Source organism: Hippichthys cyanospilos, chromosome 11 (genome assembly GCF_059441005.1).
Source record: "Hippichthys cyanospilos isolate Australia breed blue-spotted pipefish chromosome 11, RoL_Hcya_1.0, whole genome shotgun sequence".
NCBI lineage: Eukaryota > Metazoa > Chordata > Actinopteri > Syngnathiformes > Syngnathidae > Hippichthys > Hippichthys cyanospilos.
In genome coordinates, this window is record NC_142379.1 from 7,963,497 (window position 1) to 7,976,800 (window position 13,304).

The 13,304-nt window shown below is 38.2% G+C and overlaps 1 protein-coding gene and 1 long non-coding RNA gene across 3 annotated transcripts; one reads left to right on the forward strand and one right to left on the reverse strand.

Moving 5' to 3' along the window:
• Positions 1–971: 971 nt before the first annotated feature.
• On the reverse strand, positions 972–2,232 carry LOC148415705 (uncharacterized). 2 transcript variants are annotated; one of them, XM_088427713.1, is made up of 3 exons: positions 1,416–2,232; positions 1,261–1,302; positions 972–1,189 (listed from the first exon to the last, which is right to left on the reverse strand). In XM_088427713.1, the coding sequence occupies exons 1-3, from the start codon at positions 1,657–1,659 to the stop codon at positions 1,074–1,076; spliced, it is 402 nt and encodes a 133-aa protein (XP_088283839.1). In that variant the 5' UTR covers positions 1,660–2,232; the 3' UTR covers positions 972–1,073. The 2 variants fall into 2 exon arrangements, with proteins under 2 accessions (XP_088283839.1, XP_088283838.1); XM_088427712.1 differs by having other exon boundaries at positions 1,407–1,784.
• Positions 2,233–3,883: 1,651 nt separating this feature from the next.
• LOC148415706 (uncharacterized) lies at positions 3,884–9,766 on the forward strand. Its single transcript, XR_015867204.1, has 4 exons — positions 3,884–3,927; positions 3,992–4,194; positions 5,661–5,782; positions 7,294–9,766. It is a non-coding gene; the product is annotated as an uncharacterized LOC148415706 (long non-coding RNA).
• The last annotated feature ends 3,538 nt before the right edge of the window (positions 9,767–13,304 follow it).

A 13,304-nucleotide genomic window follows, 5' to 3' on the forward strand; every position in this document is an offset into this window, starting at 1 on the left:
CCCAATTAAAGTACTCAAGAAATAGTGACAATTATACGCTGCAGTCTAATTTTGAAACTCAATATTGATTGATTTCTTGAAACTCTGGTCAAATAAGTGCAAAATCATACATGATGAAAGGTGCATCCAGAAGAGACATTTCAGACTGTGTGTTTGTCTAATGTATTGTATTGTATTGTATTGTATTGTATTGTATTGTATTGTAAAGTACAGTATAATACTGCAATCAAGAAATATATAAATCAGGGATTTACAACTAATTGTTCATAGGTGAGAATGTGAGTGTGAATGGTCCTAATGGTTATCTACAGTATATGTGGTAGAGTAAATGTTCACCTGGGAAAACATCAACATGAGCAAAACCTTTGCAAAGTCTAACAGAAGTCAGGTGAGAGACTGGTGGAACATATGTTGTTTACCAAAAAAAAAAAAAAATCTAGTAAAGTTTGCTATGGTGAAAGAGAACACAAATGTTTGACCCCAAAGAAGATTTCCGGCTGCCACTTCCTGTCCCAGTAAGCTTTTTGAAAACCAGAACTGCTGTCATCTGTGATGCAGGTGACGTGACAACCACTTCCTGTGCAAAGACAGAGCCAATGTCACCCAAACATACTTACATTGAAATGAACAAAACATTGTGTGAGCTGGATAGCCTAAGTCAATTTTAGCTTTTTCTAATAATACTAGAAGAAAATGCCGATCTGTTTGCGAAGAAAAAAAAAACGTTTTTTTTTTTCTTTATGTATATATGCTCAGTCATCCAGGTCAGGGAAAAAGTTTGACTTTGTTGAAAGTTTTATCTTTTGTTTTCTAAAAACATTAGAAAATGACTTGCTCTTTGATGACGATTTGTTTTTGTGCTGCTTTGATGTATTGTTTGAATCGCAATCATGACTTATTATGAGCAACTGTATATGAAGAAAACTGATGGCCTCTTTCATCATTGATACAATATTAAAACAACAACTCTATAAACTTTCACTTGGCTGTTTATTGACATGACATTTTACAGCTCATCGAAAATCTCCAAGTTTTAACAAAACATAGTAAGCAAAGTGGTCGTGTGCCACTGGTTACTCTGGCATGGCAAACCACAGGCGCAGTGTCATGGCACAGTTGATGGCGAGCGTCTTGGCAAAGACAAGGCGAAGGGCGAGGACGGCCAGAGAGAGAAGATTCACCGTCTTATCTGCCGAAGAAACGCATCTTTAGCGCACCCTGGCATATTGTGCGTCTGTGTCTCGTGTGTTCAACACCAACCTGGCACCAATGCGGCCTGGCACCGCCCTGGTCCACTGTCACCTTTGGCGGCAAAACATGACAAAGGCACAAGATGGTTGATCAAGCCTCAATCAAGGCTCCGTGAAGTTAGCCGAATTAAGCTAGCTGGAGGCCACACCCCTCACCTTCCTCACATGTGTCGTTGCGTGCGTCTGATATCAGCACCAATTGATTGTATAGCATGTCATCCGCTATTCGCGTAGCAGAAGATTTTCTGAACGTGTGTCCTTTTCCTGACTCCACTATGGCATTCTGTCGACTGAAGCCGGTGGCGAGACACGCAAACAGGTTGCTAGCCTCAAGTTCGTAGAAGGATGGCTCAAACTCCTCCCCTAATCCAACATCAAACAAATTCCCCAAATCACCACAATAAAACATACTGCAGTGACAATTGAGCAAAATATGAGCATTTTCTCTCCCTGGCGATGAAAGTCAGCACAGACCTGTTTCATAAATGTCTCTGTGATTGTTTTATAATGAGGGTTGTTTGAAGTGTGATTATTCTTTCCAAATTAGGTCCATGAATAATTTCTGTGAGTTTTAGTCTGTAAAAAGTCTCCCAAGATATTCACCCTTGTTAAAAATGCAATAATAACAATGAAATGATTTTACTACTTGATGCAGTGTAAGATCTCCTTGGCAGCAAACTGACTTATGTCAAGTTAATATTATCAAGGTTTTATACAGGTCACAGTTTTACCCACTGAAGGCCAAATGAACAATTATTTTTCAATATTTTCAGTAGCTATCACGAGAAGTTGGTGAGATAGGGTTTCAAACAAAACAAGTCACTTGAGGTCTGACATGGAGGACCCATGTTCTGCCTGAAGCTGAACAGCATTCTGACGTTGCCACTCACTAGGTTTCACACTCAATCTGGTTCTATGTCCAAACAGCACTGCATACATTCACGCAATGTAAAGCTCATGCACAAAGCTATTTTACTAGTTTCACTAATTTCCTGGTTCATCTTAAATGCAAATGATTTTTAATCAATAGATCTATTTTGATCTTGAAAAAGTTTGTTTCCACTTACAGGCCTCCACAGTCAATCTGGTGCCTCTTCCAAAACGTAACCTGGTGTTTGATGATGTCACACATCAGTTGTTTCCTTAGCAAAAACCTCATGAGATGTTTGAAGAAGCAAGATGTGATTTCAAGCATGAGAACCCTTAAGAATCGGCGTGGTTCTGCTGGTAGATTGGGAGCTTCCCAGCCTGAAGAATGTGGGTCCAATTCTGAGCTCTGGAGACCACGGTTGAAGTGTTCCTTGGGCAAAATTCTGTTAAAGCTTTGAGTCCCGTGTGTCTACATGTGTTGCCATGGGACTTAAGCATTATCAGGAAAATACTGCAATCCAAGAAGAAGAATCAAGCAGGGAAAGAAAAACAAAATATATTCACAAACAATGACGTCAATAAAAATGATAGGAAAGAAAAAAAAAGCTACACTTCCTATGAAGAGTCTCCTGCTTTTGAGTGACACATGTCCAAGCCCCAAAACATCTTATCGCTCCATCCGCAACAAACTATGTCAAAATGCTACAACTTCTTTGGCCACGCCCACCAACTGTGCTTATTTTCTTCAACTGATGAACACATGTTGGCTCTGTTTAAAGTTCAACTCAAAAACCACTCACATATAACATCGTGTCACCATGTGGCAGTAGCATTTGAGTTCTTGTTTAAATGATTTCTCTTCAGGAATAGGATTGGTTTACAAATACCAATTACTGTATGTCATTATGAGTGGATAACAACATTGTGTCTTTAAAATTGAATTGGGTTGGACATTAATGATAATGGTTGCACTCGTCCATTATGAAGTTGTATTGAAACACCATGTCCCTTACAGATGGCTGACCGGCAAATATTCTAGAAATTTCTCAAATGATAAATACGGTGAAATTGCATTCCTGCTATTCTGCCTAATGTTCTGAATTACTAATTTTAACACGTACTACGCAAAAGACTAACATTTCTTCCCATGAATAATGGCTACACAACAAGACATGGATTCCCCCAAGAAATAAATATTTGTGTCTGCATCTATATCTGTACTTTACTACACTGTAAAACATAACTGTACTCCTCAATAAAAACAAAAAGTTAACACAACTCAAACCTTGAAAAAACATTTAGAATGACTTACTCCAAAAACTCAACCTGACACATAAATGCATGTTTGTCATAATAACTCAGTTGTTATGAGTATAATTAGTATTATTATTAGTATTATTCGTATTATTACGATAGAATCAAATTAATCCAAGTCCAAAATCTAAAACACTAAGTAGCAAATAAAAAAAAAAATGGTTCCAGATTTACATACAGGTACTTGACTATAAACTGGATTGTAACAAAAGTAATCCCACAAAGTCTGAAATTATTTTTTTAAGGGTTAGTTTAACTTTGCAACTATGAATCATTTTAAAACAATAATTACACAATTATTAAGCCTTTTTTAAATTTAATTTCGGCTATTTGAGTTTATGAACTGAATAAGCAAAGCCAGACTTCACAAAACCAGCCCACGACTGTATCAGGGAGGAGTTTCAGTTACATGATGATAAGCAGAGCAGACTTACAAGAAGTCCATTCAGCATGTTGCTGTCACCTTGGTTCCTTCTCGTCTTCACTGTGACAGGCAAGTGTGTCTTGCTCAAAAATCAAACGACCGAATGCTCAAACTCATTTGTCTCATTCTTCAGGCACCAGCAGTGAGCTGGTAGCGGCCAGCAGCGAAGTGTTGGCATTACAAGGTGCACGGGTGACACTGTCGTACATTTATGACAACAAACCCACTGTTTCTGATTCTTTCTTTTGGTTTCGACAACTTCCCGGACAAGCACCTCACTTCCTGCTTTCGCTTTTGGGAAACGGAAAACTGTTAACTGCCATGCCGGGAATGTCGGTAAGCATGGAAAGTAACATCAACCGAGTGAACCTGCACATCGAGGATGTTTCACTTGAGCACTCGGCAGTGTACTACTGTGCTGTGAAGCCCACAGTGACACAGGCACCACATTCTAATGACAAAAACATATCCTGCTCCTGAACTCACGCCTCACTCTGCTTTAGAAGAGGAATAACTTTACCTCGACCTTGTCTATAATCACCAAAAAATTAACACTATGAGTAAGGTGTGGGAAATTATGAGCACTTGGCATGTTTTTGTACTTCTTCCTACTCCCTTTGAACATGCAAATTACACACCTGCAACATCCATTGATGATCTTTTTTTCTTCTTCCCTTCTAATGTACTTTTTAAATCATGTACTGTATTTTCCACACTATAAGGCGCATCTAAAAGCCTTTTTTTAAAAAAAAAAAAAGCTGGTGGTGCGCCTTATAATCAGGTGCGCCTTATATATGGATCAATATTGAGATTGGGATTCGTAGATGGGGAATGAACTGATAAAATAAGCTTTACCTGTTTCTTTTGTGTGTTTACAGTTGAACAAGGTTGGTAATATTGACATTTCGTTATTAGACTTATTGTTATTACTTTAAGTATTACTATATTGTGATTGAAAAAGTTTTAAAATATGTCATTAATTGAGGGTGAGCCTTACAATCCGGTGCGCCTTATATATGGACAAAGTTTTAAAATGTGTCATTAATTGAGGGTGCGCCTTATAATCAGGTGCGCCTTATAGTGCTGAAATTGCGGTAATGTGTTTATCTTATGCAGAAAAAGAGTGGGCCCCCGGGTTACGAGATTCATCTGTTCCGCGGATAGGCTCGATGATTATATTGAGATATATTCTCTTTGCAAAACCCCAAAACAGTACTATAAATGAATCAGTGTCTTCCATACAGCATGAACATCATATCACAGTTTACACCGGAGGAAAAAAAAAACAATTGAAAAACAAAAACAGTTTCCTTTACAACGTGTAAAGTTAACAGGATCGACAACGTGAAAGGAAAACTTGATGGATTGTGGCACAAACGCTGCATTTGGATCACTAGCCGGCATTAAAGTGAAGAGTTTGAATCGCTTCCATCAAGCAGCGATGAGGACGGGGCTCCGCTGAGTGTCAAATCTCGCTGCTCCATCTCTGAGAAGCTTGCTGACAATCACTTGTACTAACATGTCAGGTATCATCGATGATGAAACACTTGGAAACTGCGCCCTCAGGGGCTGATCTGTACTTGGCCTCAACAATTTTAGGCTGTGAAAGACAAAGAAGAGGCGGGAGATAATTTAGTATGGAGAAAGTGGATATATTATAAGAAAACAAATGGGGATTAATAACGGAGAATAAGACTGGAATCTGGGTGAGAAAGCAAGATTCAGAGTCTCTGCACGGTAACTCTGTTGAAGGTCGGAAAGACGAATTTGATCTTTGAATAAAACAGTTTGATTGCACACAGGTAAAGTCGAGCTGAAGGTGAGCACCGAGGCTCTGAGGACCAACTTGATGTGTGGCAACAAGGTGGCTTCTGTCCCTGATGCGGGCCGTATTGACACTGTGGTCCGCAGCCTACTAGTGGAGGTCAGTCTTAGAACCCTACATCAGTTCAAGGCATAATCGAATAAAAGACAAATGGACTCCAAAAAATGGTCACAGAAAGATTATGGGTTTTAGGTTTTTGTCTTAAGAAAAAGCCAAAACAGGACCATTTTTGATAGCAAGTTGCAATTTTCAACAATACATATATTATTTGATCAATTCTTTAAAGTCAGTTATTATGCTCTTCTTTGTACATTAAAGGGACACTGTAAGATTTAGACTGTTTTTCACTAAGAAGGAATAAATGAAATGTTTATAATCTCAATGTCAAAAATGTGCAAATGTGTTCTTAAAGACCAACAGTATATTTTCAATAAAATCGTAGGTCTAGTTATCATTAATTTACCTTATTTTCCCCATTATAAGGCACACCTAAAAGCCTTAATTTTTTTTTTAAAAAAAGCTGATGGTGCGCTTTATAATCCAGTGCACCTTATATATGGATCAATATTGAGATTGGGATTCGTAGATGGGGAATGAATTGATGAAATAAGCTTTGGCTGTTTCTTTTGTGTATTTACAGTTGAATAAGGTTGGTCATATTGACATTGAGTTATTATGCTATTGAGAGTTACAAGTTATTATTTGAGTTATTGTTATTACTTTGAGGATTACTATATTCTGATTGAAAAAGTTTTAAAATATGTCATTGACTGAGAGTGCGCCTTATAATCCGGTGCGCCTTATATGTGGAAAAAAGTTTTAGAATATGTCGTTAATTGAGGGTGCACCTTATAATCTGGTGCGCCTTATAGTGTGGAAAATACGGTATGTTACGGGGTGGGGGTGGGGAGCACTTCTCCGGAGGCTGCCATGTTTGTTATAGCTACGGACAGTGGCAAATGCAGCACCCTCTGTCAGTAATAAAAAACGGTCTAAATATTACACCCTTTAAGTGATACTTCTTACTGTCATCAGGCGTAACTTGGGCAAACACAGTAGGAGATGGGACAGAAAAAGGAATGAAAATACTGCATGCCTAAGGGCCTACTTCTGTGTTCATAAGTGAAGTGGAGCAAGTAAAATCATAAGTCTTTTAAATGCAATAGCTGGCAAAATCCCTCTCAGTTATCAGAAGATGATAACTTCTGCATTTTTCCTCATTGAAATAGTCAATCTTTTCACTTTATTTCAAACGTCACCATAGGTACTGCATGCGTGCAAAAGGCAATAATTCAGCAAAGCCCGCCTGCTTTAGCTGCACCTAAATAGTCCCCTGATGGCGATGGGCTGCAGGTGTGTGGTTGGTGGCTCCGCCCCCTAATCTGCAGCCAGGACAATACATTAGGGACATGGACTGTGACAAAATCATTTCAATCATAAGAAGGAATTTAAATATAACTGACAGTAACAATTCAAGTGGAGTTATACAACATCATAATTATATTTCTTGCAATTAGCTTTAATACTTGTTGTTTATTGCAATCTTGATCAATATAGCACATATGAGTTATTTCTGTAAAGAATTTGAATTGTTAATGTTCCTGTGGCAGGGGGATCTCGCTACTGAAACTGAGAGACTGGACTGGATTCTCTGGAGGAGGAGATGACTGGGCCGGATCTGCCAGATTTTGGACTGGACTATAGCTCTGGCAACGTTCGCTGGCTCACACAGCAGCAAAGTCAAACATTTTAAAAGTGTTTAGGAGGTATAACGTCATCAATCAAGTGCAACTAAGCTATGCCTACCATCATGTAGTGCACAAGTGTCAAACTCAGGGACTGGGGGTCAGATTCGGGTCGCCACATCATTCTATGTAGCCAGCGGAATCCTGATTCTACTTCAGGTTTCTGGCAAAATAACCAAACTTGCAAGTTGTCTTCAACTTTTTAAAAAAATATGGGAAAAAAAAGCATTTTTTATAATTCCCAATCTCACTTTTCAATACTTTTTACCGGCCTCTAATTTCAAAACTAGGTAACTGTGGCAAACACACTTCAAATTTATTTGACTTCACTGTCATATAGGCCCTCTGACAGAAAGCTTGATTACAAGGTGGCCCACGATAATATTGAGTTTGACACCCCTGGTGCATATAATATGGATGTTACAATTACAATCCACTGCCCACAAAAATTAAGGGAACTCTTTTTTTTTTTATTGAGCCTGGCATAAATTAAGCCTCTCTGATCATTTTCTGGTTGGTTAAGCAGCCGAGGGCCTGGTTAATCAGTTTCAGCTGTATTGGTGTTCATGGAATTAACAACAAGTGCGGTTAAGTGGCAACAATTAGAAAACCCTCAAAACAGGACAAATGTCTTTGTTTCTTTAAAGTGCTCCTTTGATTTTTGTGAGCAGTGTATATATAAATAAATATAAATATAAGAACTGGAGTGAACAAATTTGTATATTATTTATCCACATTGATATGCACTAGGAAATATAAGACATCTAAACTCAACCGAAATTGTACGAAAAGATGCTGATAAACATCTAGTCATCAGGGCAAACAGAAAGACGCGATCAAAAGTTTCCTGCAGTGCAAACATTAGAACAATACTCAACACTTTGTACCATATTCATGAATAGGCACGTTCACAGATATGTATTTATTTACAAGAGTTACAGATAAACTCTTAAATCCAGAAAATGTATAGCATTGAAAGCAGAGTTGAAAAGAGTTATTTTGAGCCTTGGCAACCCAGAAATTGAGTGGCAGATTTCAGGAAAAGTTAATTTGACCTCATCTGAACTTGTGAAATGCACAGCCAACTGTTCTGTTGCCCTTTGCAAAAGCGCAAACTGGATGTCAGAATCCGCAATTTGAATCCATGACATTTTCCAATGATGTCCATTTCTATGACAACATGATGATGACACTGTGCGACACACTCTAAGCTCAAGTGACCACTCCTGTCTGAGAATATCCTGTTTGAAACCTATTTTCAATGGCGAGGTGATGCTAATCAAACAATAAGGCGTCGTCTTGGTCTTATGATGTCAAAATGGCAGCAACCTTATAAAGAGGACTGTTTCATTACGGCCTGTGACGGAGGATTTTGCTACTATCAGCTAGGTAAGAGCCTCTTCTGTTGTATTTGTGTCCATGCCTGTCATATTTTTAAGTGAAATACAGGCTCATAATTCAAACGTTCTTGTATAAAATATGTTGAACATTTTTAGTCCCTATTTTTTATCTTTGTGCTACTTAACCCAATATTGCTGCAACGCTTTAGTTTGCCCTTATGGCATCACTAAGGATGATCTCATTTTATCTGCAGCTGATGTGACTGTGACAGACTACGCTTCCCTCTGAGAGTAAGTCACATGGATCTGTTTTTTGTATGCTCTACTGGAACTCGAAACCCTGAACTTGGAATTTAATACATTTTAAGAGAAAATATGCTAAGCCGCTGTTCAGAATAATGCCTGGTTGAAAGGTTTAGTTGTTTTTTTGTTTTTTTTTGCCTCAATACAAAGTGCACTGGCTCCAGATGTAGTTTGGACCTCAATGCTAACTGGATAATCACAGATCATCCACTCCTGAACTAAACTATTAAAGATCTGCAAAAACTTTTTATTTATTAATACTTCTCCTGCCAATCCTAGATGATGCGGATGAACTCCAGTATGTAGATCAGCTCAAATACGAAATCACAATTGGTTTTGTTCCCAGCGTTTAATGCCACTATTTGTTTCTTCAACTCGGTTGCTTCCAAAGCCCTTACTACCTTTGGTCCAAATAGTTTCTATTTATCGATTTTAGTGCCAAGTGTTATGGGAAAAGGAAAGCTCTAGAGGGCCAGTATATATAGCATTTTCACTCATTGTTCCAGGCCAACAAAATATTGAGATATATCTATGTAAATATAGGTGGTATCGTATGAAAGATTGACTTCCATTAGTTTGAAGTGCATGTAGGTAATATCTGTGTTGTATTTGTGGAAACACTGCCATTCAATGGGCACAGTTATGACTACAATTCTCAGTTGGCCTATATTAGGTAAGCATTAGTCAAGGGTGTCAGCTACCCTCAATAAAAAAAAAAAAACACACAAAACGTATTTGACCAGAATTTTATTATCTATAATTATTCAATATGTCAAAATTGCTCTATATGTAACTTTGACGTCAATTCGAACCGTATGTTCAATCATCTTTCCTGGGATTTTGTTGCACAAATTTGAAAGTGTGTCATGGTCCACACTAGCAGAAGGGTTGTCTCAATAAAACCATTGATTCCAGCATTTTGAAGTCCTTGTCAGCTGTAATATTGCTATCCAGGCTTCCACACCAATGTATCTGTAAAACCTTTTTTTAAATACTACTTTGCTTTTGTAATGAGCTAAACCAAGATTTGATTTTGCATCACCCTGTTCCCAGAAAATTTTAGACCTCTGAAACCAACTTTTTAAATTAAATAAATAAATAAAAGCATTGTTTGAATGCAAACCGGCACAAGAAACGAACTTTATAATCTGCACAAAGACAAATGTGGCTGGTCCCTATTTAAACAGCCATTGGCTCTGTAGAGAAAAGAAAGTCAAAACCTGAAGGGGGACAATTTACAGTATACTACTTTTATTGTTTTAACACTTAATACTGGCTATAGTTCGAACCTCAATTTTAATTGGATAATCACTGATCTTCCGTGAGTTTTCTCTGCGCATGTATGAAAGAATTTCATAATCTCCAGTACCATAGGGGTTGTCCCAATCAAACCATAGAGTCCAACAGTCTTCAAGAACGAGTGTTGATAAGTTACCTTCAAACCATAGGACTGCTATCCAGAAATAAAACCTACCACAAAAAAAGAAACCCCTCAATGCTTTTTAATTGCTAAAACCTGTTGTGCGTTTTGCGCAAAATTACCCTCTGGTTTGCATAATTCAGGATCGCACAAGACTTTATTACTTTGTATGTGCAGCACTTGTGTACCTGAACTCGATTTCAACAACTAAATCATTTGTGCATAAGACCAATTCCTTTTATAAACCATTGCTTTTATAACCAACAATTCAGTATAGCTTTTGTTACATTAAGAAAATGGATTGACAAAATTCTAGATTACTATTCTGAAAATGTTGCCACGTGAACCACATTTGGCCATTAATAAATAATTATGGGTACTCCTGTGTTCCAAACGGATATTTATATATAGCCTTATGCAAGTCCATGGATGCCATGCCTTAAATTCAACAACTCTTACAGTACATGCAAAACAAAATGTGTAGCCTGCTTATGAGCACTTCTGCCTTCCACTTGATATCCACTATTTTACAAGGTTTTTTTTTGTTGTTTTTTTTTTTCAGAAGAATCATTTTTTTAAGGTTGTATTTTAAAAAAAGATCATAGCTATATGAAGGAGCACAAATGTGATATTCAACTGCAGGAGAAAATGGAGAATAAATCTACTGTGCATAAACAGTGTTAAATATCATTCTGCATTCAAAAGGGGAATTAAACGGCAAATAATTTATTTTTAATAATATATTCAAAATGCCCTCACTAGTCTCAACACGGCATTCTGACAATTACTGTATCTGCTTTGTGGATTTGGGCAATCAAATGTAAAATTGCCAATCCTTTTTTTTTTTTTTTTTTTTTTTAAACAAACACCAGGGAACTGCCTTAGTCCTGTATCGCCCTCTGCTGTCAACTGACACCAATAAAGTCCCCTCAGGTCGGACAAATGGGGAGCACGTGGAACATATTGCAAAGAAAAACTGGAAAAAGGTTTATACATTGCTAAATAGATCATTGTTCTATATATCATTGATACAACAAGGCAGCGCGTTTCCCAAAGAGGAAAAAAATATTCAAAGAAAAACATATTAGTAGTTAAATTAATTTGCATGCAAGAAAAACACATTAAAAAATGCTTACGGTTCAGGATGGTGATTCAAGCGGTGACGTCGGCCCTTTCGTTCAAAAAGTGGAAATCTACTCATCCACATAGTTCACGAGTTTCTTAAATAGAGCCTTTCGCACTATAATATGCGACCAAGTCTATGGATGTGTCTAGAATGACAAGTTCTGTTTGTTAGTTGATTGATTTTAAAAATGAATACAAAATTAATTAAAATAATTTTAATAAAAAAGCTTATTACTATTACCAATTTTGGCCCCATGGGCAAGGACTGGGACTTTCCCCACTGAGCAACCTGAAATCCCAGTAAGGTAACTGCAAATGCCAGCAAATCTCAGAGCCCACCATGTTAATTATTTGAGAATCCCAACTAGAAATGTCTAGAAATCAGCCTCAACCAGCTCCGTGCTGTGAATCAATACAAGACATTGTCTTTGGTGGCGTACACATGTGCTCCATTCTAGGGGACCTGAGGTGCTACCCACAAGGGCAATCAAAACTAAGGCGGTCAGTGACCGCCAGTCACTGATTAATTTTACTCCATTTCCCTCTGTGGCATGGATTATATTATTCCCTCTGATATACGTTCAACTTCAAATTAAAATCACCTCCTGACCAACTGGTGCAGAGACATTCAGCATACACAAACTCCTACATAACCCAAAAAGGATGCATGATAAACATCAGGCAATAGGCCCATCACTCACTCAGTGGGTATTCACCGACCCGGCTGGTCACACAAGCCGATCACCCTAATGGAAGATTTTGGTATGCCGGCATGCCTGCCTTGAAAGTGTGACTGCAAATGACTTGGTGCCCCAAGGCAGGGACTGGGACTTCATCTATGCGAGATCTCAATGCCTCGTGTGAAAGCAAGAACCAGCTGAACCAGAGTACCACCTAGATCAGGGGTGGGCAATTCTGGCCTTCAAGGGCCAGTGTCCTGCATGTTTTCCAGGCTTCTCTCCCCAACACACCTGCTTTAAGCAATTAGCTCATCAACAAGCGCAGCTTAAGCTTGAAAAGAATCCTAATCATTTGAATCAGGTGTGTTTGAGAGAGAAAACTAGAAAACATGCAGCACACTGGCCCTCGAGGGCCGGAACTGCCCACCCCTGACCTAGATTATGGATGTTTTTTGTTTTTTTTTAACAAAGTAGTGCTTGGCCTTTCTTTTTTCTGATGAACAGGCTGTTAAGAATTACATTCATTGGCCATTCAAACAAACCTAGTTTCACACCAACAAGCAATTGCAAATAACTTTTTGTATATAAATCATGTCTACAGGGAATCGTTGAGAAACGAAGGATGCCACTTGCGCGATATTACTGAACAATGACAATTGAGAGTCATCATACATCAAAGAGTTGATTATGAGTCAACTTTTAAGGGAGTTAATGCCAAAGGAAGATGCTATTGTACTGTCTGCTGGCTTCAGTGGTTTGATAGCACTTATCAGACGGAAGGAGCTGGAAGCGATGATGACAAGAAATGGTGAGAGCCCAAGATTAGGGTTGATTTAGTCAGTCTGAATATTGCCAAGAGTGAGTAGGGGGATATCCATTTTGTTCTTTTTATTGAAGGCACCGCCAAAACAGACAAAGTAACACAGGACTTATTAAAGGACTTGTAGAAAACTGCCTTGTTGGCATCATTCCCTTGGCAGGAATTTTTGGGATTTCCTTTCAACTTGA

Coding starts and splice junctions, on each gene's coding strand:
- LOC148415705 (XM_088427712.1), bottom strand. CDS start 1,659: ATGTTTTATTGTGGTGATTTGGGGAATTTGTTTGATGTTGGATTAGGG. Junction 1,303..1,406: donor CAACGACACATGTGAGGAAG/GTGAGGGGTGTG, acceptor TTGCCGCCAAAG/GTGACAGTGGACCAGGGCGG. Junction 1,190..1,260: donor CCAGGCCGCATTGGTGCCAG/GTTGGTGTTGAA, acceptor TTTCTTCGGCAG/ATAAGACGGTGAATCTTCTC.